This window comes from Coturnix japonica, chromosome 2, assembly GCF_001577835.2.
Source record: "Coturnix japonica isolate 7356 chromosome 2, Coturnix japonica 2.1, whole genome shotgun sequence".
Taxonomy (NCBI): domain Eukaryota; kingdom Metazoa; phylum Chordata; class Aves; order Galliformes; family Phasianidae; genus Coturnix; species Coturnix japonica.
The window spans coordinates 96,282,138-96,308,964 of NC_029517.1; the positions used below are offsets into that span (position 1 = coordinate 96,282,138).

Genomic DNA, 26,827 nt, shown 5'->3' on the forward strand with positions numbered 1-26,827 from the left:
TCTTACTCAGCGCTGTACCAGTTTGATTTTAGGAAGAGTGTACATTATTTTCATGAAAACAAATATGAGCATGAGGAAGCATTTTTCCCTTGCGTGCAATTCCTACTAAAGAATTTACATTCTTCTAATTTACTGGTTTACTGCACCACTTAGTGCACTCCTGAGATGTGCAGAATGTCCTCGCCGTTAAGAATGTGCAGATGAAATTTACCCTTTTTGCACTGAATCACTCACTCACTCTTCCTTTGGAAGTCACCACGCTCTTTCCTCCCTCTAAATCTCCTCAAACCATTCTAATGAAAGAAGAGATGGTTCTGCGCAGTCACAAAATGGATCCCAAGCGCTGGATAGCGATTTATATCAATTTTAGGACTGCTTGGCATTTTTGTGACCACTCTTGTTTTAAACAGGCGGATGGAATGAAATAGCTTTACATTTGATTCTTCCTATTAGATGGGATTACAGATGTAGAAATGAAAATCATCCATTGTAGTCCCAAACAGGAGGCTGGGCAGCTGTCTTCAACAGCGGTATTTGATGGTTTGCCAGAAGATGCAGAAGACATGGGGAGATATTCCTTAATGGAGGAAGGGAGGAGATGGAGGAGTCCTGTGTGGAAAGCAGAGGTATTTAGTGCTTGTGCCCCACACAAGCTGCAGTGCCTCCTGTTGTGTCTGTGTCCACAAAGACATGGTGGGATGCACTGGGTGACGCTGGAGGTGGCAGCTCCTGCCCAGCCCCTGCATGGGCCCTTCTTGGGGTCCCCCAGGGTCTTGATGGAGCATCCTTGTGAATGCAGGAACTGAGGAAAGTTCCAAGGCTTGGCTTTACAGAAAAAGCCATTAGCAGCAGAGCATGAAGCATATGTCTGAAGCAGAGTAAAGCAGTATGAAGCACTCCCAGCAAGTGAGCTCATAGCTCTACTTGGGTTAAAATCTGACACAGTTTAGTGTAGCACCATTATGTGCAGAAGCTGCTCACCTGGCTGCTCCCCAACACCTCTGCCCATTGCTGTATCTGCACACTGTGTCTGGAAGTCGCCTACATCCTGTGTTTGTAAGGTTCTTGTTAAGACCTCAGGCCCTACAGCACAGCTGAAGGATGCAAATGCGGTGGAAGAGATGTTCTTAAATCTCTCTGGCAAAAGCCGAGGACAAATGGAGCTGACCGTGCATATCGGCACATCCAAGGTTGCATCCCCCAAAAATGCCACTTACATTTTTGTGTCTTTCTTGTGTGCCTTAGAATAATTGGCAGTGCAAATCTGGGGCTGTCTGTTTCACACTTCCTTAATCCACATGCAGCAGCTCGGATCTGGACATGAAAGCATTGCTTCTGCAAGAGGGGCTGTTCTTTGTTCTCTCCTCCATCTCCCCCCAGAAACCCCATCCCTGAAAAGCCTAACAAAAGATTAACTCAGGCTGTGATGTAAACAGCCAGACAGAGAACAGAATGGCTTCTTTTATCAAACTTAACATCCCAAAGCTCTACTGATTTCATTGTCATTATGGTAGTGATTAATTTGACCCATAGTACTGCCACCCACTGTTAAAGCCTTCGCTGCATCCCTGTTGATAGCTCTCATGACAGAGATTACAGTCTGCCACTGCCTCATCCACAATTAGTACTTGTCAAAATGAGATTTGCCTATGGTAGCCCACAGCCCATGAGAAACTCATTCAAAATTATAACACGCTTTGGAAAATAGAGGACAGGTCATCCTCTAATTGGAACCAATGAGTAGAGGATGAAGACTTTCTCATCTATCGAGTGTTGCTCCAAATCTATAAAACGATTCTCCAAGTCCTCCTTGTCCCTCTCCAAGTCAGTACCTGCCCTGTGGCCCAGGGAACACTGGGGTGAGCTGCACACTGCAGGCACTGAAGGAGGGAAGAGAGTGGGAAGCCACGCAGTGCTGAGCTGCCTGATGTGTGAGGTTCACAGCCACTGGGGTGCATGAGTCCAAGGCTTCCCCAGTAATATGGGATGGACCAGACACGGAGTGTGATGTGTCATTTGCTACAATCCTTTACTTCTATTTCCCACAATAAGAGGAATGGGAAGTGTAGGTGCATCCTGAAAGCAAAGACGCAGTAACCACATCCAGTATTGCTAAGGAGTGTGATAACACTCTGTTCACACTGAGCTATAGTGCCAGTGCATGGCATTTGCCAGCATGAAACATGCAATAAGGCAGAAGTATGTGATCTTGCCATTGCTAGATCAAGAGGTGGCAATGTTAAGGGAGGAAGAGAGAAGGGAAAACAGGCCTGGGGAAATGAAGTGTTGGCAGGGGCTGTGCTAGGGGCATTATTTGCACCATGGCAGTATTATCAACCAATCAACCAATCATAGAATGGCCTGGGCTGAAAAGGACCTCAAAGATTATATAGTTTCAACCCTATCACTGTGGACAGTGTTGCCAACCATTAGACCAGGCTGCCCATTATACATTTCACAGGATGAATTTGGGATGGGCACAGACATGATAAGCACTGTTAGAACAAACAACCACACTGGAATCAACGGAGGCTCATCTCTGATCACATTCCTCACAGGTCAAAGGGAAGAGCTGGTGTTTTCATGAAATTCATGAATTTCATGACAAATTCACATAGCTACCAGATTAATTCTCACTTGAGACCCATTCTGAAAACAGAAAGAAGGAATGGTAGCTTTGTTCTAGCCAAAACAGAGCACAGCTGGAAGACCCCACTGCAGAGCTTCAACCTATTGCAGCTCTAGGCTGCAGTTCTGTCGGTCAGACAGAAATTACCTGATCTTCTCTACACCGGCAGAGAAGGAAGTTGGAAAGGAGTTGAGACAGACAGATTCCTCCTCCATTGGAAACAGAAGAGAAAGCAGCTTTGAAGGTTGCACCATTTCTGCAAGAGACCGAGATAACAAAGGCAGCTTCACAAACCTGATTCCTCCAGTGTGTTTTTCTGTAGGGTGTTTAGGAGTGCTACGAGGAACCATTTGTTAGAGAGGAAAGCAGAAGGATTTTGGAGGTGTTTGCAAAGTACAACTTCTGAAAGCACAAATGGCAATGAATGCCTTTAGAAAACACTACAATGATTGAAGAATTTTCCAATTGGAAGAAGAGGTTTTTAGATGGAGCCCTGATACCACTTTAAATGAATCCAACTGATTTTCTACATGTGTGTGTGGATGCCAAAGGAAAAGAAATATCTGGGAAAATGCTGCATTTTTCAATCTCCTTCCCCTGTTTTTAACTTATAAATAGATTCTCTCTCATCTGTTCACTTGTAAGGACAACTAAATTCAACTGCAACGTGTCACAAAATCAAATGCTACTTGACGAAGGCTCTGAGCAGAGTGACCACAGTCTGTGTGGCAAGAAATTGGGGGAAAATAACTCCAGCTCTGCCTTCCTTTGCCATTTAAACCCACAGACATCATTTGGATGCTAATTGGAGTCATTGTAGAACCGTGTTAGATGCTCATCCAACACTGTGGCAGGTAACACAGTACCTGTGTTCTTCAAGAAAAGGATCAATGACACAAAGGTAGTTTTCTGCTGCAGGGAGAAAACAGACAATTAGAAAATCACTATTTGTATTTAATTTCTGTTTACACTGGTTGACCACATCTCTTGTAAGCACAGATTTCTCTCCAGCTTCAGAAATACACAAATATAGCAGCACCACAAGTCTCCTCTCGTGTTTTTTACTTTGCAATTCAGGAACGCTTTATTAATCAACGCAAGATGCATTCATTGAACTGGATTAATCCTGCATAAGTAATTCTGAAATTTCCTGCTGAAGTTATTTTTCATTTCTGGGAACAAATCATTTATTTGGATTTTCATATATCAGGATCACAGAGATTTGCCACAGTCAGATTTTAATTTTAGTTACATATGAGCTGACTTATATATTAGGGCACAGAGTTTTGCATGAGAGCATCTTCTAAAATCTGTAATTGGTGTGGAACACTGACATGCACAGAATACATCTGACAAGGTCCAGAGAGTCAGGTTCAGTTTTGCTGATCAACATCTATGCTGCAGATTAACTGAATCTTTTATGGCATTACAAACCCACCAGAATTCATTAGTGTACTTTTCCTTCCCGCTCTGACCTCCAGCACTGCTGTCACTCCATCCCTGCTCTGAACACAAGAGACTGAAGCTCTGATGTCTTCCTGCTGCTGCATTAACAACAGAAAAGAGAATGCGTATCTTTAAGTGCCTATGGGCATTACCACCTTGCAGTCACCTCACTGTGATTTCTGCCTCCTTTGTCTGTACCTGGAAAGCTCCATGTAAATAGGAAGCTGACACCTGGTCTATTCTTTATAAACAAAGCAACTCTGGTACTTTACTGGTGACTGATTACAGCCTCAAGAAGTGCATGTACAAAGGTTTGGTATGGATTTTTCTCATAAATTGGCTCCCAAATGCAGTTAAGCTTACTAAATCACTGTATAAAAAGCAGGAAGAAGGACAGACATGACAGAAAACAATGGCAGCTTTAGGGAGAAAGGTGCACAGCACCTTTGAAGACAGTGCTATCAGCAGTGAAAAGCTATTTCTAAATCTCTGCCCTCCCTGAGGGTAGGCATGAGGGTGGCAGGTCAGCAGCTCTCTGGCCATCTCACACTGCTTGGGTCATGGATGGGGCTCAAGGCCAGGGATGAGGAGATGTGTCCATGTGCTGGTTTGTGGGTTATCTAATCTCAGCCCCACAGAAGTGCTTTGGCAAGAGTGTTGTCCTGAGTGGCAAGAGACCAGTGCTTGGCAGGAAGGGCAGCAGGGCAAGAGGAGAACAGAGGATTCAGCCTTGCCCCAGCACAGCTCTCACTTGCTCCAAAGCAAGGGGTCAGGTCTGCTTTGCGTCTGCTCAGTGTTCAGGTCAAGCACTGCGCTCAGGGGAAGGCACTGCTTCACTGCGTTGTCACTGCACGATTTACAAGCAATGGCAATTGGAAACAACGGGGCTGTTAGGTATGGCCACAAAATAAAGGAAGTTTACACATCTACATGATAAAAAAGTTCCAAAGAATTTAATGTAGTTATTATTTATACATACACTTTATAAGTAGGAATATGGCAGACAGTTGAATTAGTACATAAAGTTTTATTTAAAGTTTTCCCCCTACGAGCAAGCTTCATTTACACAGTCTAATACTGTACAAAATTTACATCCTTTTTGTGACTTATTCAGTTAGCACTTTCCTTGGTCATGCCTTCCTGAAAGACAGAAAGATTTACAGAGTCCTCTTCAATCCTTAAATTATCTTGGTTAAAAAAAAAAAAAAAAGAACCACTTAAAAGGACAACAAATATCCTTTAAGATGGTGCATTTCAGTAGAGACAAGTGACAGTCAGTGTTTAGTGGCAGACCTTATCCTGATCTTAAATGTCCTTTTAAGTTTCCTCGTTTAGTACCTCGACAGTTTCCTTTTAATATATATTTATATTTATATACTTTCAACAGGAAAAACAAAAGTCATGATTGCACCAAATATATTTTACAAGGGATCCCTTGGATCTGAACAATATAAATAAATACAAAACCAACTAAGATTGCACGATATAGTAGAAATGGATTGAGATTTCAGGATATACACTCCACCATTACGAGTTCCTTGGTGATGCTCAGTGGAAAATTCCCCAACGACGCATTCAGATATGAGCATCTTCAGGTAATTGTTTTGTTTAAACATGTTTGTGTTTGTTTTTTTTTCCAGTCGTGCAGCTACTCCATCAATTGGTTTATTGCATCTCTATGCTTATCAGTCTTTACTGCATTACTCCAGTTTTACAACTGCGTAATTCTGCTGCAAGTACAATAGTTGTACTGCGATAAAACTGGACTGATGCCAGCAAGGAACAGTCCCACAGCACTCGCTCTCCATTATTTATATTGCTCTCAAGCTTCAGTATGTGGTGTAATTTCCAAATACATTCGTCCTCTTTCTATTTTGCAAAGCAAATAATGAATTCCTCCTCACGCCTATTGTTTCTGTGGTAGAAACCAACCTCCAGCAGTCATCTGCTCCTTGCCTAGTGCATTAGCATTACAACCTATCATGAAAGATATGCACAAGCTTGAAAACGCGGGATGTGAGATTGCTTTGCCTCTTATTTGGTGCAGCCAGTTAAAGCTAAACAAATTAAAGGCCAGATTCTTATCTGACACGAGCCAGAAGCACATCAAAGCACGCTTGCTTCAATGGAGCAATATCACTTTATATCAATGAGGAAGATGGTCTTGGGAGTAATGGATGCAGCATCAGTAAACCACAATGGAAGAATTCTGCATATCTTTTGCTGAGGTGCAGATGATTGTGTTAAATACCAGACTTCAGATTTTGTCACTGCTTCCGCGATGCCAGGACCGAAAGACATAAGCTTAAAACACGGACGGTCTGATTTGTGCAAGCAACTAAGAGTTCATAAAGCAAGTCTGAAATAAAGCACTCTGAACTTGCTTTGCACTGTGTAAATAATTACACGAGCTGTAAGGCAGTGGAAAGTCCAGCCTCAAGTTACTTTGGATCAGTAATACAAATCTTTCTGACTACATTTGAAGACCAGTCACATGGGAGTATTTCAACTACTCAGCAGTCCCCCTCTGAAATTGTGTGCAATCATTTAATAGTCCAGAGTAATACATTTACAGTTAAATGCAGTCTTCTTGTCTTTGGAAGCAACTAGCACGTACGCTCCTAACAGGTGGGTGACAAAAAGTAAGGAAGGGTTCTGCTGCTTCATTACTTGGTTATAGAAATAACTTACTGTTTGAACCCAGAATTTAAGGCGTAGGACCAAATTTCTGCTCTATTAACATAAAAGTAAGTCATTCCATGTGATTTCAGTGAAACAACTCTAACTTTACACAGGTGTGTCAAGGAGAATTTGACCCTAGTCCCCAAAGTGGCTACTGAAAGAAGTGCTCTGTAAAGCATGGGTTTCAGTGTAGTCTTGCTTCCCGCTGCACTCAAACGTGGGGACTTTGAAGGCAGAGTGTATCTGATGAAAAGCCGTGCAAAAACTGAATGACGTTTCTTTACCTTTAATAATCTTCTGATCCTCTGTTGCTTGCAGAGCATTTGAAGTAGCTGTAGGTTGGGATTACAGGAGGAGACAATTCTGCAATGCAGAGTGAGCTTTTCACTATCTGAATTCTGAAGCATTCATGAAAACAACATCCTCATGACTTCAACACAGATCACATGCAGGTAGGTACAATGCACAATACTGATCTTGTCTCTTCAGGCTGTGTCTGAACGTTTAGCCTTCATACTTTTACAGTTAGATTTGACGTGAGGAATCTTTCTGCAGCAGGAAAAAGTTAAAATCAGTCTGAAATGGCAGTCTGTCAGCATGTCATGTTCGGTGTGTTTTAGCTACTTGCTTCATAAGACACTGGCTTCTATCTGAGATGGGACAACGCTTTCTTTTTGTTCTCTTTTAGTTTGCTCCTAAAGCGTAAGTATGGAATAAAGGGTCAATTACAGTAGATTTGTTTAACAGGAATCCTGTTCTAAGAAAATATTTACGTCACCCGTCATTATTTTCCCAAATGCAATCAGTGTCCGTGTTGGTTCTGCTCCACTATCACTTGTTGTACGGTACACAGGCCGGCAATATGACAGTTGAACAGGCGGGACCTGCGAGTGGCTCAGCTACATCTCCTTCTAGCTCTGTCCAAGTCCCCTTCTCAGGACTATAGCAAATAGTAGAAGATTTGTAGGCCCCCTGTAACGAAACAAAAGGTTGTATTAAAAGTGGCTCGGGTGAACTCCAAGTTACCTTTGAGCATTAAAGATTAAAAGCTACTTCTTTTTTGCAAAGTGACTCGCTGTTTTGGGCCTTAACTTCAGAGCCATTACGAAGGTTTGGTTTTCCTATTGGCAGAGCTTCCAGCTTCTGAAAACCAGGCTCCTTTACAATGCGCCTTATAGGCAGAGTTAGAGGCATACAGTCTCACTAAACACTTCCACCAAATCTTCCCCGTCCTGGAGGTGTTCAAGACCAGGTTGGACAGGGCCCTGGGCAACCTGATCTAGTAAATGTGTATGTTTGGTGGCCCTGCCAGGCAGGGGGGTTGGAACTACATGATCCTTGAGGTCCCTTCCAACCCGGGTCATTCTGTGATTCTGTAAATTATGTCTGATTTTCACATTACTCCTTATTAGTGAATACAATCTGATAATAACTCATTGAAACAGAAAAGCACAAAGGTAAAAAAGCAATACACATTCTCCACAAATTGAGAACCAAAATTTGTCTCTGCAGCTACCTTCCTTTCATAGGATTACAGCATGTCTTGGCTGGAAGGGACCTAAAACACCATCTAGTTCCAAACCCCTTCTGCAGGTAGGGCTGCCAACCCCTAGTCAGGAACTACACCAGGCTGTCCAGGGCCCCATCCAACCTCGCCTTCAACACCTTCAGGGATGGGGAATCCACAGCTCCCCTAGGCAGCCTGTTCTTCACCCCTTTTTTCCTTTATGTCCCATCTGAGTAATATACACTCTGGGTGCAAGAGCTCAGCAGGAATGAAAGGATCAGTGCAGAAAGCAGGTACGCACCATGCTCCAGCTGTATCCTCCTACGAGGTAAATACTGTCATCAAGCACTGCACAGCCAGGACCGCTGCGGCCCTCCAGAATAGGAGTCTGGAGGATATTCCACTGGTCACCTTTAGGGTCATAGCATTCCACAAGCATTACATCGAGGTGGGAGAAGCCTAAGTAGCAGCAGTGAGAAAGAAGAACACGCATTATGGCATACTATTTTATAATATTTTCTTTTACTGCTAAATTTATTAACTTATAGTTGCAATTGCATTATTACAACATCACTATTAAATTTTCCTCTAGAAAATGTTACCATATACACCTAAGCCATCATCTATAATGATAATATCCCATTACTTCAGTTCAAATGAATCTGTTAAAAGCTTTTACCATTAGTTCCACGGTCTTCTACAAATCACAAGTACACTCAATAAAAATGAACAAAGCAAATTCAAGCAATATTCCTACTCCATCTATCAGTGCTAATGCATGTTTGAGCATGTAGGAAAAGTCTGTCCTGGCAGTCTCTCCCAAAGGTCAGCAGATCTAAACTATTAAAAAACCAACAGGTTAAGTTTTGTTCAGGAATCAGTGCCTCCCAAGTGAAGATGGAGCATAAGACAGTTGGTCCCAGAGGGATGTAGTGTTCAGGATGAGTTGAAAGCTGCTTTAAGGTCGTTTGGTGTTACCGGTACTTCAAAATGGTGTTTCTTGTAGTAGGGAATGAACAGCTGTAATGATTTTTCTGTCAGTGTTTTCAAGGAGCCATAGAAAGGCCACTGCTGTGCGCTGGAATCTGTCACAGAGCTCTGTAATAAACTGCAGCATACACATGACTAGCTGTGCTGCAGCATACGCTCTGCTGACAGAGCCGTACAAATCCAGCTTCACAAAGAAGTGCCTGGCCGTGGGGCTATGAGAGCCCTGCAGTTCTGACCCAGTGGAGAACTTACTACATTTCATCTGCACTTCAGTCCCATTCCTCCTCTTTGCTTCACTTTACAGGAGAAGCTATCTTCCCAAACAGCCCTCCTTCCAGAGACTGGCTTTTCCATAAGCCTAGATGTTAAATGCCTTTCACAACAACCAGCAAGCAGTTCAAAGGGCAGCAATGCAGGGCAGCAGCTAAAGAGGCAAAAATGCAATGCTCGCTTTCCCAGAGGTGAAACTGGGTAAAGAAAGAAGGGAGACGGAAACAATTCAAGCCTGTGCAAACCAAGGCCAGTGTTATACCAATCGGAAGACTGAGATGTGTTACACAGGTTAGTTGAGTAGGAAACAAAGCAAACAGCGCCATCTCTACAAATTTTGCAGATGGTGCCAGATTTTACCCCTTTTTCTTTTTGAAGTTCAGCCCAGAAAGACCCATTATAACTGAGTGTGGGGAAGAGAGGCACATCAGCCCAGCTGCAAAGGTTTGTGCCCCAGTAATCTCTACTGGAAACTATGCAGACCTTGTCCCCTGTATGCACCATGGACATCCAGATCTTGAAAAGCAGCACGAGTTTTCACAGTCTCATTGGTACTTGGGTGCCAGAGTTGTTCAGGCACATGGCATGGTATCACTGTCAGTTAACATCACCATTCCTACTATTCCTTTTGCATTACAATGTTCTCTTTTGTGTGTTTTTTTTCCCTAGTTGTTTCCTATCCTTAAGTAAGAAAGCAAAAGGAAAAAAGAAAAGCTACTATAGTCTGTCAAATATTGTCTGAGAACAATGAACAGGAGCTGTGTTTTTTTGTCTGAGCGGCTGGATTAAACAGAATAACAGAATTTCTTTAACAGAATAACTTTGGCATGTGAGTATTAAGACAAAAGCACCAGGTGTCCAAGCAGCAGTCAGCTTAACATGAGATCTTTGCAGAAGTTGAAAACAAGAGATATCTAAAAAGAATCATAATTAACAAGCTATGTTCAATGCTAAAAAGGGATCTGAGGGGCTTAGGCCTAATATTTAATGGCTGTTGTTTTTTTTTCCCCCCATTAAATAAGGAGCTCGTTTTTGCAATTTGCTCTGAATAAAGCTCTCTCTAACTGCACAGTTTGGGAAATGATTTACAGAGGAAAATATTGCTGGTACTTTCGGGTCAAAGAATAATCTGTTTGTTTCATTGAATTCTTGGTAATGACAAATTGTCCATGCCTTTGAGTAATGGAAGCTCCCATTTCTATTATCTAAAGCATTCATTACTCATATATTTAATGTACTGTTATAATTTTAAAATAATTTGCATAACATGTTTTTAAAATTGCTGGCTCAAGTGTCCTGTTAAATTGTGCTGCCTGTATTTTAGTATATTTAACAGTGACTGTCTAACAAAAATACTCTTTTATCAGGAGATGGCTGACACTGAAATGCTTTTTCACTATTAGAAATGTGACCTTTCAAATGGTTTCCTCCAATGGCGTACAGTCGGTCATTCATTACAGCCAAAGTGTGGATCGCTCGCTTTGTGTTCATGTCCTGTTTTCGGGCCCAGACGTCCATCACCGGGTCATAGCAGTACAGCCAGGGAACATATTCTCCATTGTGAACACCTCCTGCAAAATAAATGCACCTCTGTTAATAACTGTAAACAAAGACGCTGTTCTGCAGCAGGAATTTAGCTCTGGGTTTTGTTCTTTTTATTTCTTCTTATAGATATATATGTATACATATGTATCTCAACTTACATATACGCATACAAAATATTTATATAGTGGAAACTGTAAAAGATACTGGCCTGAAATATATATCTTGCCATTGTGAACAGCTCCTGCATGGGCTGCCAAAGGTTGTGGTAAGGAAGACACGTAACGCCACTCATTCGTCTCCAGGTTGTAGCATTCCACGCTGGACAAATAGCCAGTTTCATTTCTTCCACCAATTACATATAAGTTCTTGTCCAGGCGGCAGGCATAGAAACTGGCTCTCCTGGGGGACAGGGCAAAAGAAAACAACATAAAGCCAACAGCCAATGAGTCACACCCATCATTTCTTAAAATCCAGCTGCTATTCCAAATGATACTTTCTGAAGTGCCCAGAAGCTCCACGTGTTTGCAGTCTATCTTAAAGACCTTGTCTGCTTTGTTAATCAAATACACGGTCTACATCAAATGAATACCTTACACTATTATTTTTGTTGTCAAAACAATTAAGCGCGTGTAAGTCTGACAGAAAATACATTTCTTTCAAAGCTGTTTGTTGCTTTTTCACACCCGTGAAAGATAAAAAGGTGCTCATTAATGTTTGGGGCATTACCTTGTACGGGATTTAACAACTCAGTAAGACACAGTGAAAAATGAGGTAGATAATGTAACAATAATAAATTATCTTGACATTCACTTTCTTTATGGTCCTTCAAGGGTCATTGTTCCCAATTTACTAAGAGAACCACATCATCAAAATTTTTCCTCAATTATCATTTTTTTTTTCTTCTTTCTGCAGTACTGCAAATAGAACAACTTTCCTTAAGCTGGGCACGGTGTTACATTTCTACCCTTTAACTCAAAAAAGGTCCAGCTCCATCCAGCTAACTCTGAGAAAAGCTTTAGCCACCTGTTTGGTTTCGTGTGTAACTCAGGTATGCAGGGAAATCATTACATTTTGGGGTTGGGACTGTTAGACATATATTAACTTGTCTTTCTCGTGACTCTAAAGTTATTGATGTCTGTTCTGAAGTAAAAACAGAGCAGAAGATGATTTAGAGAGACCCCACTTGGTGTAAGCAACAGTCAGGGGATGCTCCCCTGATTATTCAGCCATCGGAAGTTTTGCCAGAGTAGAGGCCTCTAGTTGTAAGTTACAATGATATGAGAAAAAGTAGCAAAAGAAGCACAGCACAAAAACTAGATTTGAATCACAGAAGCATTTAGGTTGGAAACAATCCTTAAAATCACCAAATCCAACCATCACCTAAAATTAGCAAGTCCACCACTAAACCACAGCACTTTGCACTCCGTCTACCTATTTCTTGTAGGTAGAAATATATTCTTGTTGGGGACTCCACCACTTCCTTGGTCAACCTATTCCAATGCCTGACCATGCTTTCCATGAAGAAATTCTTCATGATATGCAATGTAACCACCATGCTTGTAGTGCAACTTGAGGATGTTTCCTTGCTATCACTTGTCACCTGAGAAAAAAGATGGATACCTTCCTTGCTGCAGCCTCAATTCAGATACCTGTGGGAGTAATGAAGTCTCACTTCAGCCTCCCCTTCTGCAGACTAAACAAATCCAACTCCCCCAGCCCCTCCTTGTAATTCTTGTTTTCTTGTCCCCTCAGCATCTTTGTTTTTCTCTGAGCACATTCAAGCAACTCTGCATCCTTCTCACAGTGAGGAGCCCCAGACTGAACACAGAATTTGAGGTGCAAAATTGTTGGTTCCAAACCAATAATTATTTCCTGGGCTAAACAAGTCATAGAATCATAGAACTGCTTGCGTTGGAAGGGACCTTAAAGCACAGCCAGCTCCAGCTCTGACATAGGAGGACACATCCCACCAGCTCAGGCTGCCCCATCCCACCTGACCTTGAGCACCTCCAGAGATGGAGCACCCACAGCTTCTCCAGGCAGCTTGGGTCACTGCCTCACCACCTTTCACTGTGTGTGAGCTCAGAGCCTTGCTGGGTCTGACACCTCATAGGCCCACCTCTGTAGCCAACATGGCGCTCTCTTGCTCCTGAGCACTACCTCAGGAATAGAGAAAGAAGCAAACAGGAGGAAATGAATGCCGCTAAGTGCCTCTAACTACACTGACGAATTAAATAAGACCATTTAATTTATCTGTCAATGGGTAGATAGAAGTTGATGGCATGTATTGCTCCGCATGGTCGGGCAGTAAATTGTGCATCTATGTTTTTAGCCTGATTTTCTATGGAAACAAAGCTTATTTGATTACACTGTACATGTATCCATGTCTGTTTGAATGTTGTCTCCTCACCAAAAACTGCTGGCTGATTTCACTCTAATTTGACAGCGGGTAAAAGCGTTAGAGGAAACCAAGTGCCTATACGCTTCCTGAGAGCATATGACAGGCAAGACAGCCCACATTCCTCCCTCGGGAGGAGGAAAAGCTGCAGAGGTCACATCCAGTTAGATGTCCTACACAGGCAAGCATGTGCTGAGAAATACTCAGCCAGAGCTCACATCTCCTCTGGCCCTGCTGTAGTTGGCACAAACCAGCAGGGCTTCCAGCATCCATAGTTGGGCTTCTCTCATGCCCATCTCTCTGTCCTTACCCATCTCCTCTGACAATCCCTGCACAAACTGCTCTCTCAGTTCTTGACATGTTTTAGTCAGATTTTCAGTAACAAACCTAATAAAACATGCAAGAGAATGAATTTTCAAAACCAAACTCTACTGCAATTATTAAGTATATACTATTACATAGGAACAGCAGGTTCTCTTTTTTTGTTGGCTTTTTTCTTTTAGTTCAAGTTTAACAAAGAGGTTGTATTACTGGTAGGCACTACTGCTTCAACTGAGATTTTGTGAACATCGCTCTGTAGGTGTACTCCTGGTTTCATCCACACAGTGTCACTGTAAGGAGCAAAAATGAGAGCGTCAGCATCCTTCACTCTTCTGCTTGGGAGGTGAATATTTATTTACCCAGTAGCTCCTGCCACTAATATGTTAAGGCTTTTGGTTTTTAACTTCTCTGTGACAGAGCGCACAAGGGATGTGCTGTTAAAGGAAGGTTTTTTAAATCGATATAAAATATGATTCAGATTAGAACATAATGCAGCAGTCTTCACAAGACAACTTCTACAAAGCAGAGAAGGGACTACCCACTCTAATTAAATAGCTGGAATGGACATTAGGATGTGAATATGGACAATCAGACAATTATTTGGGGATTTTCTTCAAAGCTTGCAAGTGTCTGACATTTTCTGGTCTCTGAAATGCTTTTCCTTCCAACCCTTTCCCTCAGTAATGAACCCAGCTAACATTTCTCATAAGCGCACAAAAAGGGAAACATTTCTAACACTTCTTTCTTGTTTCTACCAAAAATGAATCCATGCTCTGGAACACAAAATACCAGTCTGAGGTATAAAACTGTGACCGATCACTGCAGAATCTGGATCTTACTACAGGGTCACTGTTAGAGTGTTTGGTTTGCTTTTAGAAAGCAAAAGCCATTTTAACAAAGGTTAATGCTATTATTAAAGCCAGAAGCTAAAATAAAACAGAACATTATTTTCTCTCTCTTTTTTTTGTTTCCCCCCAGATTCGTTTATCACTCCACTCAACTTAATTAGAGAAGGCAGCCTGGTCAGATCCACCAGAATGCAGTCTTTTCTATTGAAATAAAATCTTCTAATTGGATTGTAAGAAAAACCAAAAGTCATAAATGTTCTGAACCCCTTGTCCTGCTCTGGGCCGATCTGGTGGGTTGGGACAGTACTGGACAGAGGTGTCCAGTTGCAATTCACTCTACAAGTTCAAAGATCAGTTATCCATTAAACTTGTTAGTGTAACTGGACTGCTCTCCAAATGGTATCCCACTCTGGTTGCATGGTTGGGCCAATCAGGATTTCAATAACTGATGAGATATTGGCTGCTTTTCTCAGCAACACACAACTGGAAACACTGCACACTTTTCAAAGGCAAATATTCTTGAGGTATGCTACAAACGAAAAGAAGCCAAACTTGGCTTTAAAGCAAAACACGCTGACGGCTCTGAATCCATACAGAGATTAGATTTTTCTTTATAGCTCAAACAGTAAAATCAATCAGATATGGATTTTAGTATATGAGATAAAAGTTTACTCATCAAATATTTCATACAGATTTTCAACTTGAGAATATACTGCCTGTGAATGAGACCCACATTTACCTGGCAGTCATTTCAAAGGAGCTATTACAGTCTATCCAGCCAATTATTCTCAGACTAAAATTCCTGAGTGGGTTTTGACTTGATGGACCATAATGACACAGAAGAACCCATTAAACAGTCTGTCTTGTCAATGCTGCCTGCACTATAACAGCAGATACAGGGCGTGACCCTGTACTCCTGGAGGGAGAAAAGTAGCCTATCGACTTTAGTCTAACTAAGGAGCTGGGAAAGAGACTGCATAAAAGATCCCTGTAGTTTGTCTGACCTAAAAACTGTCTGGTCCAGGCCCTGCCTCCAAAGGCTGCAACAGCTCTGAGAAAGTCTAGCAGAGGGGCTGGAACTGGATGGTCTTTAAGATCCCTCCCAACCCAATCCCCTGCGGGATTATATGACTCTAAGGCACTAACACATTGCAGTTCATTGTTGGGCAGCTGCTAAGCAATCATAAAGCTCAGCAGACTTTCTAACTCTTATGGAATATGAGACAAACTGCATTCAACACCTGGCATTACCAACTGTATTTCTTCACTGTTCCATGAAAAGATGGGTGTTCATCTGAAAGATGGATGGTCTTTGGAATAGTTTTTCATAGAAATGACAGAATTACTTTGAATCTTCTGCCTTTGATACTCTTCCTATGAAACACACATCATTCAGACCAGGTTTGGGGGACATTTTTCCTGTTAGGTTGGGATTTGGGATCCAGAGTTAAGTCTATGCCATCTTTACACGCCCTTGCTCAAGTCCACATGCAGCTCTGCTCTTTGGTACACAGCAGGATTAAAATGTATGCTACTCTAATATGCATTGGCTGACAGCAACTTCATTCAAAGACCACCCAGGATTCTGAGTCCTCTGACAAGGTAAGTCATGTTGAGGAGAGCTCTCCATGACTGGTGTGGTGAGACGGGATGGGGTCAACATATGAAGGTTTCAGCTCTCTGTACAGTATCTGTCTATAATTACTGCTTGTTTACTGCAAACACATCATGACACTTCAGTCAGGTAACATGACAGGACACTACAGAGACTTCAGAAAAACCCTTCAGACTGCACTCGGGCAACCAGTAATTGCACAAAGTCCATGGTAATTTTGCATGAGTTAGCACTGCAGGGCTTGGCATGTGGAGTTCTGAATCTGGAATGTTTAAAAAAAATTAGGAGACAAATGGGAAGCAACTGCACACTGCAGTTTTAGCTCAGAATTTGCAAAGTAGGTGCCCTTACTCTCCATACTAAGCCAAACTTCTGCTGCTCTTAGGATGATAAAACATATATTGAAAAACATGTAGGTTTTTACCTCTCTTGCATGGGTGGAAGTTGTATCCAGCTGTTAAACCTGGGATCGTATCGGCTAACAAAGTTTGTGCTGTGCTTCCCTGTAAAGATAGATTATTTTGACACTCAGCTGTTTGTTTCATGTATTTAACATCATGATTGTATTATAAATTACACGTATTTCACAAGTTGCCAGCTTTTATGAAGGGTTACCCCGTTTACAACAATGTATGATTACACTATGTGTACAGTAATAATTCAACAAATGGGGCACTACAAGGTTTGAATTAGCAATTGTTAGCAGTAAAAGTGGATAGAGATTATTCTTGCTCTCTGTAATAAGATCTTGAAAACGTGTATTTAAATTTACTTATAGATGCTGTGGTACTTTCACAGCCACAGTAAATCACAGTACTAAACAAAATTACTGCCCAGAAGAGAATATCCCTATAGTATTTTATGGTTAGAGTGTTTTGTCAGGTAAAGAATCATAAGGAGAACACGTGCATTTCTTTCTCTTCACTTCACCTCTATGTGGAACACAGTAAAAACAGTGTGCAAGTAACTAGAAGTCACATAAGCCATTCAGCATGGGGTACGCAGTGTTTGCCCCAGATGGCTTATTCTACCATGTGCTTTCAGTTTAAGTTAGGAGGAGTTACGCATGTGCATCAAAGGGGGAATATACTCTTACAGTCTTATTCCAGGTGTGATAGCTAAAATGTGAAACATGAGCATACACTGGCTAACTAGCTTATCTTGCTGTCAAACCCAAGAACTGTATGCATGTCTTCACGACACTAAGATTCCATCTTATTTTACATGCAGATTGACATCAGAGCGAGAAAACTGAAGCAAGACAGTGTACGGCAATTTCTTGTAACACCTGAGACTTCAACAGATGAGGACCTTTGAAAAAGAAACCTTTGTTTGTGTAAGTGTGACTAAAAAATTGAATTAGAGGCTTCAAAGGACAGCAGAATAACCCAACTGCATATGTCACAGTTCTATAAATGGTCACTGGGTATTCTACAAGGTGAATATTTTTGCATCTGAAAAGCCAATGTAGGACTGGTTTGCTTTACTTGCTGCATTCTACACTTATTCAGCATGTGTAAATAGACCATCAAGAGACTGTTGAGAAGAAAAATTATACAGCTAGAATCTGTATTCATAATCATTGAAGATCATGTTCTACAAGATTACAGAGAAAGAAAGCATTGACCACTCTATTTGGAAGCAAACTCTTTCTCTTGCCATGTATAATCATGCTCCAAATCCAGCACGGTGCCTACTGAAGACCAAACTTGCTGCATGCTGAGCGCTGCTCAAACTCATCTCAGAGCATAGCGTGAGAGCTTTATATGCTAAAGGAAAAACAGCATTTTTTCCACGGGGTTTAGAGATGGTAGACTTATTCTTTTAGTCTACAATGACAATTTAGAAGAACAGATATCGAGTTATAAATTCAATGAACAATAACATAGCAGGACCTGACCAGCTAGGTCTCACTCTTTAGGACATGCATTTGTCTATTTCTACCTCAGAAGCGGGATTACAAAACAAGGTAAGTATCGATCACAAGTTTCAATTCCTGTGAGGAGGTTTCTGCTCTACTTACTGCATCTTTCAGTTACTTGGGACTTCAGAAGCCATTGGTTAAATGGCAGCTTTTTCTCTTGTATCTTACAAAGTTCTGATCTGGGGACCTTGGCCTCTTAACATCACACACATATTTGGTACAAATACCATTTATGTATCAGATTGTGCAGCACGGTGTAGAATGAGATTTTATTGCGAATAGAGTGGGATACAGGATACAAATCTGGTCACTTCATAGGAAAGGAGATGAAATCAAACTGGAAGGGGGACAAAGAGGAACCACAAGGATGACAAAAAGAACAAGATGTTTATCTTGTGGCAGGAGATAAACTCCAGCAGAACTTGGCTTGTTGTACCCAGCAAAACAAAAGCTGAAAGGGAAGAGGAATGCTGCCTGTAATACATCAGAGGAACAAATCTCCAGGAGGGGAAAAGCTATTAAGCTAAAGGCCAACTCTGGCATGAGAACAAGGTGATTTAGACAGTCAAAGAATACATTTTACTGGAAATTAGAATAAGGCTCCTAGTCATTGAGAGCAATTGGATTCAGTAACAGCTTTCCAACAGGAGTAGAGCGGGCTAAAAATCCAACTGCTTTTCAAATGGAGCTTAGAAAATTTACAAAATGGGACTGTATGATGCCTTTGATGGCAGGAAAAGGATTTGATAACCTCTTTAAGCTGCCTGGTATAAATGGGTTCATTCCAATTTAATTTTGGAATTCAGTTTCAAAGACAACTGTATCTATTATTTTGTCTTGCTCATCAGTCAGTAGGGTTGCACATGCCATGAAGTGCTTGTCAGAATGCAGAAACTGAGAAGTAAACAGAAATCGGGACTAGTTAATTGGGATAATGAGAGAAAAGGAGGCAGATGCTGCTCTGCTCTCTACAGAAGGTTTCTGCACTCATGCCAAAAGGTGAAGGGCTCTGAAGGTTACAGATGTTTGCCCTAAATCCAAGCCAGTGCTCTGCAACCTGCTTTCATCAACATTTACTCATGCAAGGATCCCTTGTGACTGGAAAGGTGATGCCATAGGAGGATGTAAAAAATGAGAAGAAATATCACCACGCTCCGTGGGTTGTCAGGAAGTCAGAGGAGCAGCACAGGATGTGCAGGGTCGCTCCCTGGGGTACGCCTTGCTTCCCAAGAATTGGCACAATCCTAAAGAAAAGCACAAGGCTCCTTCCATTGCCACTATTCATTGAAACAACACTTGGCACCTTTCCATTTGTACTCGAATCCTTGAAATGCACTGGCAGGAAAGCTCAAGTTAGGTTCATTTGAAGCCCCTTCTTTACTATGAGGATAGTAGACAAAGGTCTTTACACAAAAGTGAGTGTGTGTGAGCACACTCATGTAGCTGCACACTTCGAGGAAATCAGTTTCGAGAAAGAACTAGTCCAGAAATATCTGTGAATATAACTTATGATTTCAGGTCTACTTTTTGAGACAAACAGGATCCACTTTGCTTGGGGTAGGTTCGTAAAGAGATCGGTATCAATACTGTTCCCACCTCCTTCACGTGTAACTTCTCTACGGACAAATCACAGCTCTCTAATACTCACAGATCAAAGAAGCTGTCAGATGTCTGCAGTACGTGTCTTCAGATCAGGAAGTGAACTAGGCAGCCTTAGAAATAGAACACTATCCACATCACAAACCATGTGCTCAAGTCCTATCTCAGTCTCAGGGCATACATCTGTTCTTACAACTCTCTATTAGCTTGTGACTAAGTTTCCACATCTTTAAATGGCGTATAATTATTTGTCTCTTCTTTCGTCCTCCATATGACATGGCTATTTAATTATAAAGTGCCTGGAACAAGGTCTGCCTTTTGTTATCTGCTTTACGGGGGCCCTCAGTTGTTGGCTGTGGCTGATACTCCTAATAATAATTACCATTAATTATGACCCGGTACTTCCTGCATAATATAGCATATTATAAAGGAGATTCAAACCGCAGAACTGAAGGGCTCTTCTCCCAAGACATTTAGTGATATTTTTAACTACACCGGAAATATGTTTCTAGAGTGCACTGGATTGTTTGTCTCAGGTTTTAGGAAGTGAACAGATGTAACAATTTTCTATAATTTGGTTTAGTGCAGATGCTGAAATGGGGCATTCACAATAAAATATATGCAGTATATGTAATTTCAGCTGGATCCTCTGGTGTTTTAAAGTAAAAATGTGTACCTGCAAGCTGTTTTATGGTTTCTCAGTCATAATTATCTCTGTTACACAGGCTGCTACAACTACAACTCTTTCTTCGTGTGCAAGCTTTTTAACAATGTCTCGACTATTTTGTGAATTTTGCAAGGCATGGCACTCTCCTTTTGCTTTGCTCAGAAGCCTGTTAAATTGTTTAATTTCTCTTTGCAGTAAATTTATGAAGTAATCAAATCAAAGAAGGTAGCAGCAGATAATCTATATGAGAAGCTCTCGCACAAGACTAAAAAAGGGACCAGTTTAAGAATCTCGGTCTAGATAATTAACACATTAACAACTTTAGCTGCGAGTATCTGGTTTGACAATAGAAAGGAAGCATTCATCTACTGCAATTGCATTATTATATTATGACTGGAAGGAGACTGGAAATGAAGGTTAAAATTCCTAACAGCTGCTGCCTGGTGCATGCACTTGAAAGAGTCTGTTCTGCTGCCTGTGGCATTTCTCAAGGGATGTGGGAGCTGATGAATGACAGAGATGCTAATGATGAAGTACCAGATATTTATTACATCAATATCTGAAAGTAGCCTTTGGTAGCTCAACAATTTGGCTACAGGTCCTCAAAATCACTTGCTAATGACTACATCAGCTGACCTGACAGACAGACACAGGAAGGCAGACGCTGCCTGTCTTTTAATATTGTGTACGTACCGTTAGGGTTCCATTGGTCTTCTCCTCCGAGTACAAACAAGAAGTTTTCCACTTCCACGACACAATGATGCGCACTGTTGTATGGCATAACTGCAAGCAAAGAGCGAGTTCTTTATCAGCTCAGGGCATGGATTCCATAAAAACTTCCAAAGGTACAAAATACAACACCATGATGGGAGTTGTACAAAGCAAATAGAAAGCATCCACCCCGAGCACGTATGTCTGACGAATTAACAGCAGAAACAGATGCTTATTAGTAATTTCACATTATTGGATCTTGAGGATAATTGAAGAATCAAACAGGAATGCTGGCCCCTTGGTGTTCTCCCCCACACCCGTATATATGCTGCTTTAAAATGAATCTGCTAAAATGAGTGATGTTGTCTGATGTTTTCCTGGAAAAAAAGATGCTAGGGATCCTGGTATGCTAGGAGACATAAAAACCTCAGCCCAGCTTTGTTCTGTTGGCAATGTTTCCACAAGAAGAGTCAGTGTGTTCAGTAGCTTTCTATTACACAGCAATGAACAAGCTGCATTTCCATACAGTTTTAAGTTTTTAAATTAAGGTCCTGCTGATTTAATGCCTTTTCCAAATGTATACGCTTAATTTCCTGTACAATGTCATTAGCAGCACAATCACACATTTTCTATTCATCTAATCAGGAAGCCCTTTGTTAACAAAGATCAAAACTGTGGCATTAGGTTTGCGGTATCCTTTCTTTTTGGAGGTGTTGGAATTACTGTAGACCAAACACAGTCACAATATTCTATTTTTTTTTTCAATTTACATTTTCCACCACAAGTATTAAAACACAAAAATAAGGGCTTACCTATACAAAATATGCATACATTACTGTGCTGCGGCATACAGCACTACTGATATTATATGGTAAATGAAAACTTAGGCAGCATTAGCTATCATACCACATATAGTAGTTTTGGCCCAGTGACACCAGTAGGAAAAATGATGTCCTTGTTCAGCTCATCATATGGGTACCTTAAATCTAGGTGAGGACAAATGGGGAGGTGATGTGCATGTACAGGCAGGGAACTTATTGCTTGACACGGATCAACAGAGCACTTAGGAAACCAGTGCAGTGGGAAATCAATATGACTCAGGGCCAGCTCTTACTTTGTGCTCTTTTGCCAATGCCAAAAAAAAAAAAAAAGAAAAAAAAGAAAAAAAAGAAAAAAAAAAAAGGCAGCCTATCTCACACTTGGATTATTTTGGGTGATATATCTCTCATTTCATTTGTTTTATTGTCTTTTATTTTCCTCAGAATGCGGCCATGCAGTACAGCGTATGCAAATAAAAATAATAAGAAATGCGTGCAGCTCTGTTATTTAGGACACGTTTTCTTAAGGATCAAGCGGGCTCATTTAAGCTTCTTCCTGAAGTTTTTACCAAGGCAAGGACAAATAGGTAAGTTTGTTTTTAGTAAAGATCAAATCTCATTTTCATAGCCTGCGCTCTTAAAAGTCATGTAAGTGAAACAATTCTTAAATTGGGCAGCTAAGTACAGTGGAAAATCACTAATTGTTGTTATTTGTTTTTAGCAAACTTAAACCAACTGGAATATAATCCTGTACTTGGCAATGCCAAAGAATTTGTACTACCTATAGATTCCCACAGTGGGATGAAAGAATGACAGAGATGTTTATTTTCTCAGTTCCCATACCATGCTTCTCCCATTTTATTAATCTCAAACATATTCCCATCTTAAAATCTCTCAAACCCTCTGAACTTCTCTGGATATTGTGGAAACTTACTTATGCTACAGAATGAATCTGACTTCCCTCAAGAAGTCAGCTGTCTCCCTTTGATGCCTTTGGGACCGCTCCTCTCAAGAAGAGGTTCCTGAAGACAGGTCTTTAGTTCCTACCTAGCTCAGTGTGCCACAGCATTTTCAAATCAGGCCCAAGACAGAGGTTGAGTCAGGCTCTTCCATCAGGCAACTTGAAGAGACGTACTATTTATCCAAGACCCGTGTGCACACAGCACACATGCATATTTTTCATGTGTTGTATACCCATTTTTTGAAAATCCTTTATTTATCCTCCATATGGACACAAACAGGGCCAGAAGAGGAAGAAATTATATTTTAAGCTTTTCTACTGTTTCCACGCACATAAACTACGCAATAAGACTCCCACGCTTATGATGATAATTATGATGGTAATCCCAGCTTCCACTGTACTCAATGGCAACGTTCTCACTGCTGGGGGACTGGGCCCAAATGACCTGAGCTAACATCTGCAGCTCACAGGAAAGCCCCAGAGAAGCTTTCCCAGGACAGGAGGGAGGTATTTGGGCAACGCTATCAGTACCTGAGGGAGTTTTTGCACTGAAATGGGGAAATCATCAACGTCACAGCCTTTCTCCTTGGTCATTTTCAGGGTCCCTCACAGTCATGAATTACACATAGAAATCAAAACTAGGGCAATGAACAAGACCGCTATAAAAGGAAAGCACCTGAAAATTTCTGTCATAAGCTATAATTCCTTATGAACACACATCTGTACAGGAGCTAACTTTCATATATACAGTCAAAATTACATGCTAGGGAGCTTGCTAATTCAGTTTCTGGTAGTGACAGTCTTCACAAACTCCCTGAGCTTGCCAGGATGCTAGCAAGAAGAATTTGGCCCATCACACACACTGCCCAGGTTGCTGCTTCCATTATTTCTACACGAGCCTTTGTCTGATGTTCTGCTTTAGTTGTGTGAAAATCACATCCTCTCCTTTCTCCACTTACAGCCAGTGGAACACCTGCCTGCCCCGCAAAAAGGGTATTGGAAGAGAAGTTTGTACGCCGTGCTCAAACACAGCCCAGTGTGAGTTTTTAGCGTGTCAGTCAGTGAGTTAGAGGGAAAGGGTAAGGAGAAGCTAATCAGGATGAAATGAGATTAAAGGCTGTCTAATTTTACAGCAACTGTGATCCATCAGCCACTGTGAAAGTGACAGTGGAAATGAATGATGGAGACAGACAGGTGGGGCTGTACATTTCACTGATTTATCCTCAAATGCACTGGGCCTTATTTTATTGAGTGAACATGACCGCATTTATCATGACTGTCATCTAAACCCACTTCCCTCCATTTAAAAAGGTCACTTTACTAGGAGGGAGTAGGATAGAGGCACTTTCAAAACAGATTTAAAATTTAATAACACATGTTTATAATCCTGTGCAAGAATTCTCAACTTTATTAAAGTAAGATTTAAAAAGAAGACTATTAAACAGATGAAAAGATGGGGGAAAAAAAAAACAACAACCCATGGTCAACTGAGAAACAAGCTCAGCTACCAAGGTGATAGGTGACAGGGAATGACTTGAGACAGGCAGATGTGGATTAGAAGTAGCAAGCAGAACCCACATGTCCTAAGCTCTCTCCCCTCACACACTTTCCAAAACTGTTACTTTTGTGCATCCTCAGACCAAGAGAAGAAACAAATCCAAGCAGCCCTAGATGAGACAGTATCCCCACCAGCCCTTTTCTCATGCAATTCAGACCTCCCTTAAAGTGGGAGGAATTTTTTCATGTACATATATGCAACAGGAAGCACTTCCCAGGTTAAAAATAAACCACTGATCTACACTTGAGAATGATCTGGAAGGCAGAAGAGACAAAAACAATGCTCATGAATCAAAACCCTTTCAACCATAACAGCTGTGGTCAGCCAGATGCCATCATGCTCCAAAGGCACCTCTAACTTCTGAATGCTGAGAATTTGAATGATATCTCTCACTTAGCCCACAAACAATGACATCTGCTGTTTGCCTTACCCAGTTTTATTTCATTTCTGCCAAGAGTTGTACTTAAGTCGCTCCAAAAGTAATGCCTCCTATTTATTTCCATGGAAACTACAACATACACAAAGAGTACAGTAACAGTATCTGACAGAGCAAATTTGCAGATATTATATATTATAAACTTTGCAATATTCCAACACTGGCACAATTTGTTTCCACGTGGAGGAATTCAGTGACACAGCCTTCCTTCACAAGCACTTCCATGTCTGATGCTGTTCTGTCAGACTGTCCCTCTGCTGCCATCTGCCACATGGCAACAAAATGTACTGGAATATTGGTGGGAAGGCTCAATATCTATTGCTGTACCACCAACCTCTAGTGTAATGGGTCAACACAGTAAAAGAGGAGGCATTACTTTCAGAGCAGATCTTGTACATTTAGGAAACAATATCTGGTTGTTCTTGATACATTATCCAAGGGCCACCGATTCCACACTTTGATACTAACCAGCAGAGAAAAAGAGAGAACGGGAATGGCATGTCTAAAGACAGAAAGAGAGATAAACGCTGGTCCCAGGTGATCTGAACATTGTGATACAGCCCACAACTATGCCCCTGCTCTGTTAAAAACTCTCAGAAACTGCACTCAATTCTTCTATTTAAGGACTTAAATAAATAATAATAATAATAAAAAAAAAACGTAGATTTTTCACAACCCTGAAACATTCAGCTGCTTGGGATATAGGACGTACTGTGATGAAAACCAAGAAATCTCTTCCTAAGATGCTGCATAGCTTGAGCACAGCCCCTTCAAGACACAGCACACACCGAAAAGTCGTGGTTATCATCTCTAATGAACTGTGCAGATGATGCAAGAGAAGAGAGTGCTTCCAGGACCAGGATATCATTACCAGAAAATATAAGGAGGCAATAATGACCTTCCACAATATTAGCTGCCTAACTTGTTGGATGCATAATATTCAACAAATGCTGCTTGAAAACTGAGTCTTTCCACGTCTCTCCAGAGGGCAGAGTAACGTGAGAAGATGTTTCATTCCCATACACAAGGCACCTGCAAACTCACTGTAGGAGAATGTGATTTGCTCATGGCAGAAACATAACATTTTGTTTCCGATCCACTCCCAAAAATGTTAGCCAGAGGACAGTTGGTTCAATTACTTGCTGTAAGGAGAGCAAGTAATACTGATTGCCTTTTCTTTGGTTCATAAATCATTTGCATGAAGACTATATATTTCTACTGCATGTTACTTGTTATTACTCACCAAGAGGTTATATAAATAAATGCTAGAATTCCTCTGTGAATTGTTCACTTCAACTGTTAGTTATTTAATAACTGTGGGGAAAGACTGACCACATTAAGTATGAAATCCTAGCCTCGGTGAAATGACTTTTGAAGGCATCAGGTTCTCACCCACTGGTATTTTCTGCTCAAAAGATAATGAAAAAATGTTAAAAGAGGAGAACAATGAAGAATAAATGGCAAATACCTCTGTTAATGTATCTGCAAACTGCACTCTGTCATCTCAAATTCAAGCAAATAGTTGTATGTTATGTATTTTTCCCAGTAACATGTCAGTACCAGTCTGGAGCCTGAGCTTAATGCAGTGTAGGAAGTTTAGGACAATCCAACAGCAGTCATCAAGAGCAGAAATCCTAAGACGTGAGGCTAAAGCACTCTGTCTCACAGTCACCTCCTAGGGAAACCACCTAAAATAGCTATGGTCCAGCTGTACCACTGAGAGCTCCACCAGCTCTGATAGACATTTCCCAACCTCTTCATATCCATGCTAGTTCTGCATTAACACCATTCAAACCATTACACGTACAATGGGCAGAGGCCAGCAGAGTTCATCCAGGACACAGCTTCTACTTAACTGAGATTGCAAGGGAGCAAAGGTAAAATGAAAACCTAAGTTTAAAA

At 41.2% G+C, this 26,827-nt stretch overlaps 1 protein-coding gene and 1 long non-coding RNA gene across 7 annotated transcripts in view; one reads left to right on the top strand and one right to left on the bottom strand.

Annotated features, from left to right (window-relative positions):
- The window catches only part of LOC107310124, a 33,709-nt gene extending 7,505 nt beyond the window's left edge, over positions 1 to 26,204 (top strand). Inside the window, exons 2-7 of one of the 6 annotated variants that reach the window (XR_004306213.1) lie at positions 5,463 to 5,670; positions 7,076 to 7,209; positions 11,982 to 12,117; positions 17,482 to 18,220; positions 22,415 to 22,557; positions 23,893 to 26,204. This is a non-coding gene — a long non-coding RNA (uncharacterized LOC107310124). Of the gene's footprint in view, positions 1 to 4,110; positions 4,392 to 5,462; positions 7,210 to 11,981; positions 12,118 to 17,481; positions 18,221 to 22,414; positions 22,558 to 23,892 lie in introns of all 6 variants that reach the window. The other 5 variants (XR_004306210.1, XR_004306212.1, XR_001553490.2 and 2 more) reach the window with 5 other exon arrangements.
- The window catches only part of KLHL14 (kelch like family member 14), a 56,146-nt gene continuing 34,324 nt past the window's right edge, over positions 5,006 to 26,827 (bottom strand). Inside the window, exons 4-9 of the mRNA XM_015855482.2 lie at positions 21,135 to 21,224; positions 16,676 to 16,754; positions 11,278 to 11,468; positions 10,937 to 11,095; positions 8,566 to 8,723; positions 5,006 to 7,729 (exon numbers count right to left, since the gene is read on the bottom strand). Coding sequence (XP_015710968.1) covers positions 7,589 to 7,729; positions 8,566 to 8,723; positions 10,937 to 11,095; positions 11,278 to 11,468; positions 16,676 to 16,754; positions 21,135 to 21,224 — 818 coding nt within the window. The 3' untranslated portion in view covers positions 5,006 to 7,588. The remainder of the gene's footprint in view (positions 7,730 to 8,565; positions 8,724 to 10,936; positions 11,096 to 11,277; positions 11,469 to 16,675; positions 16,755 to 21,134; positions 21,225 to 26,827) is intronic.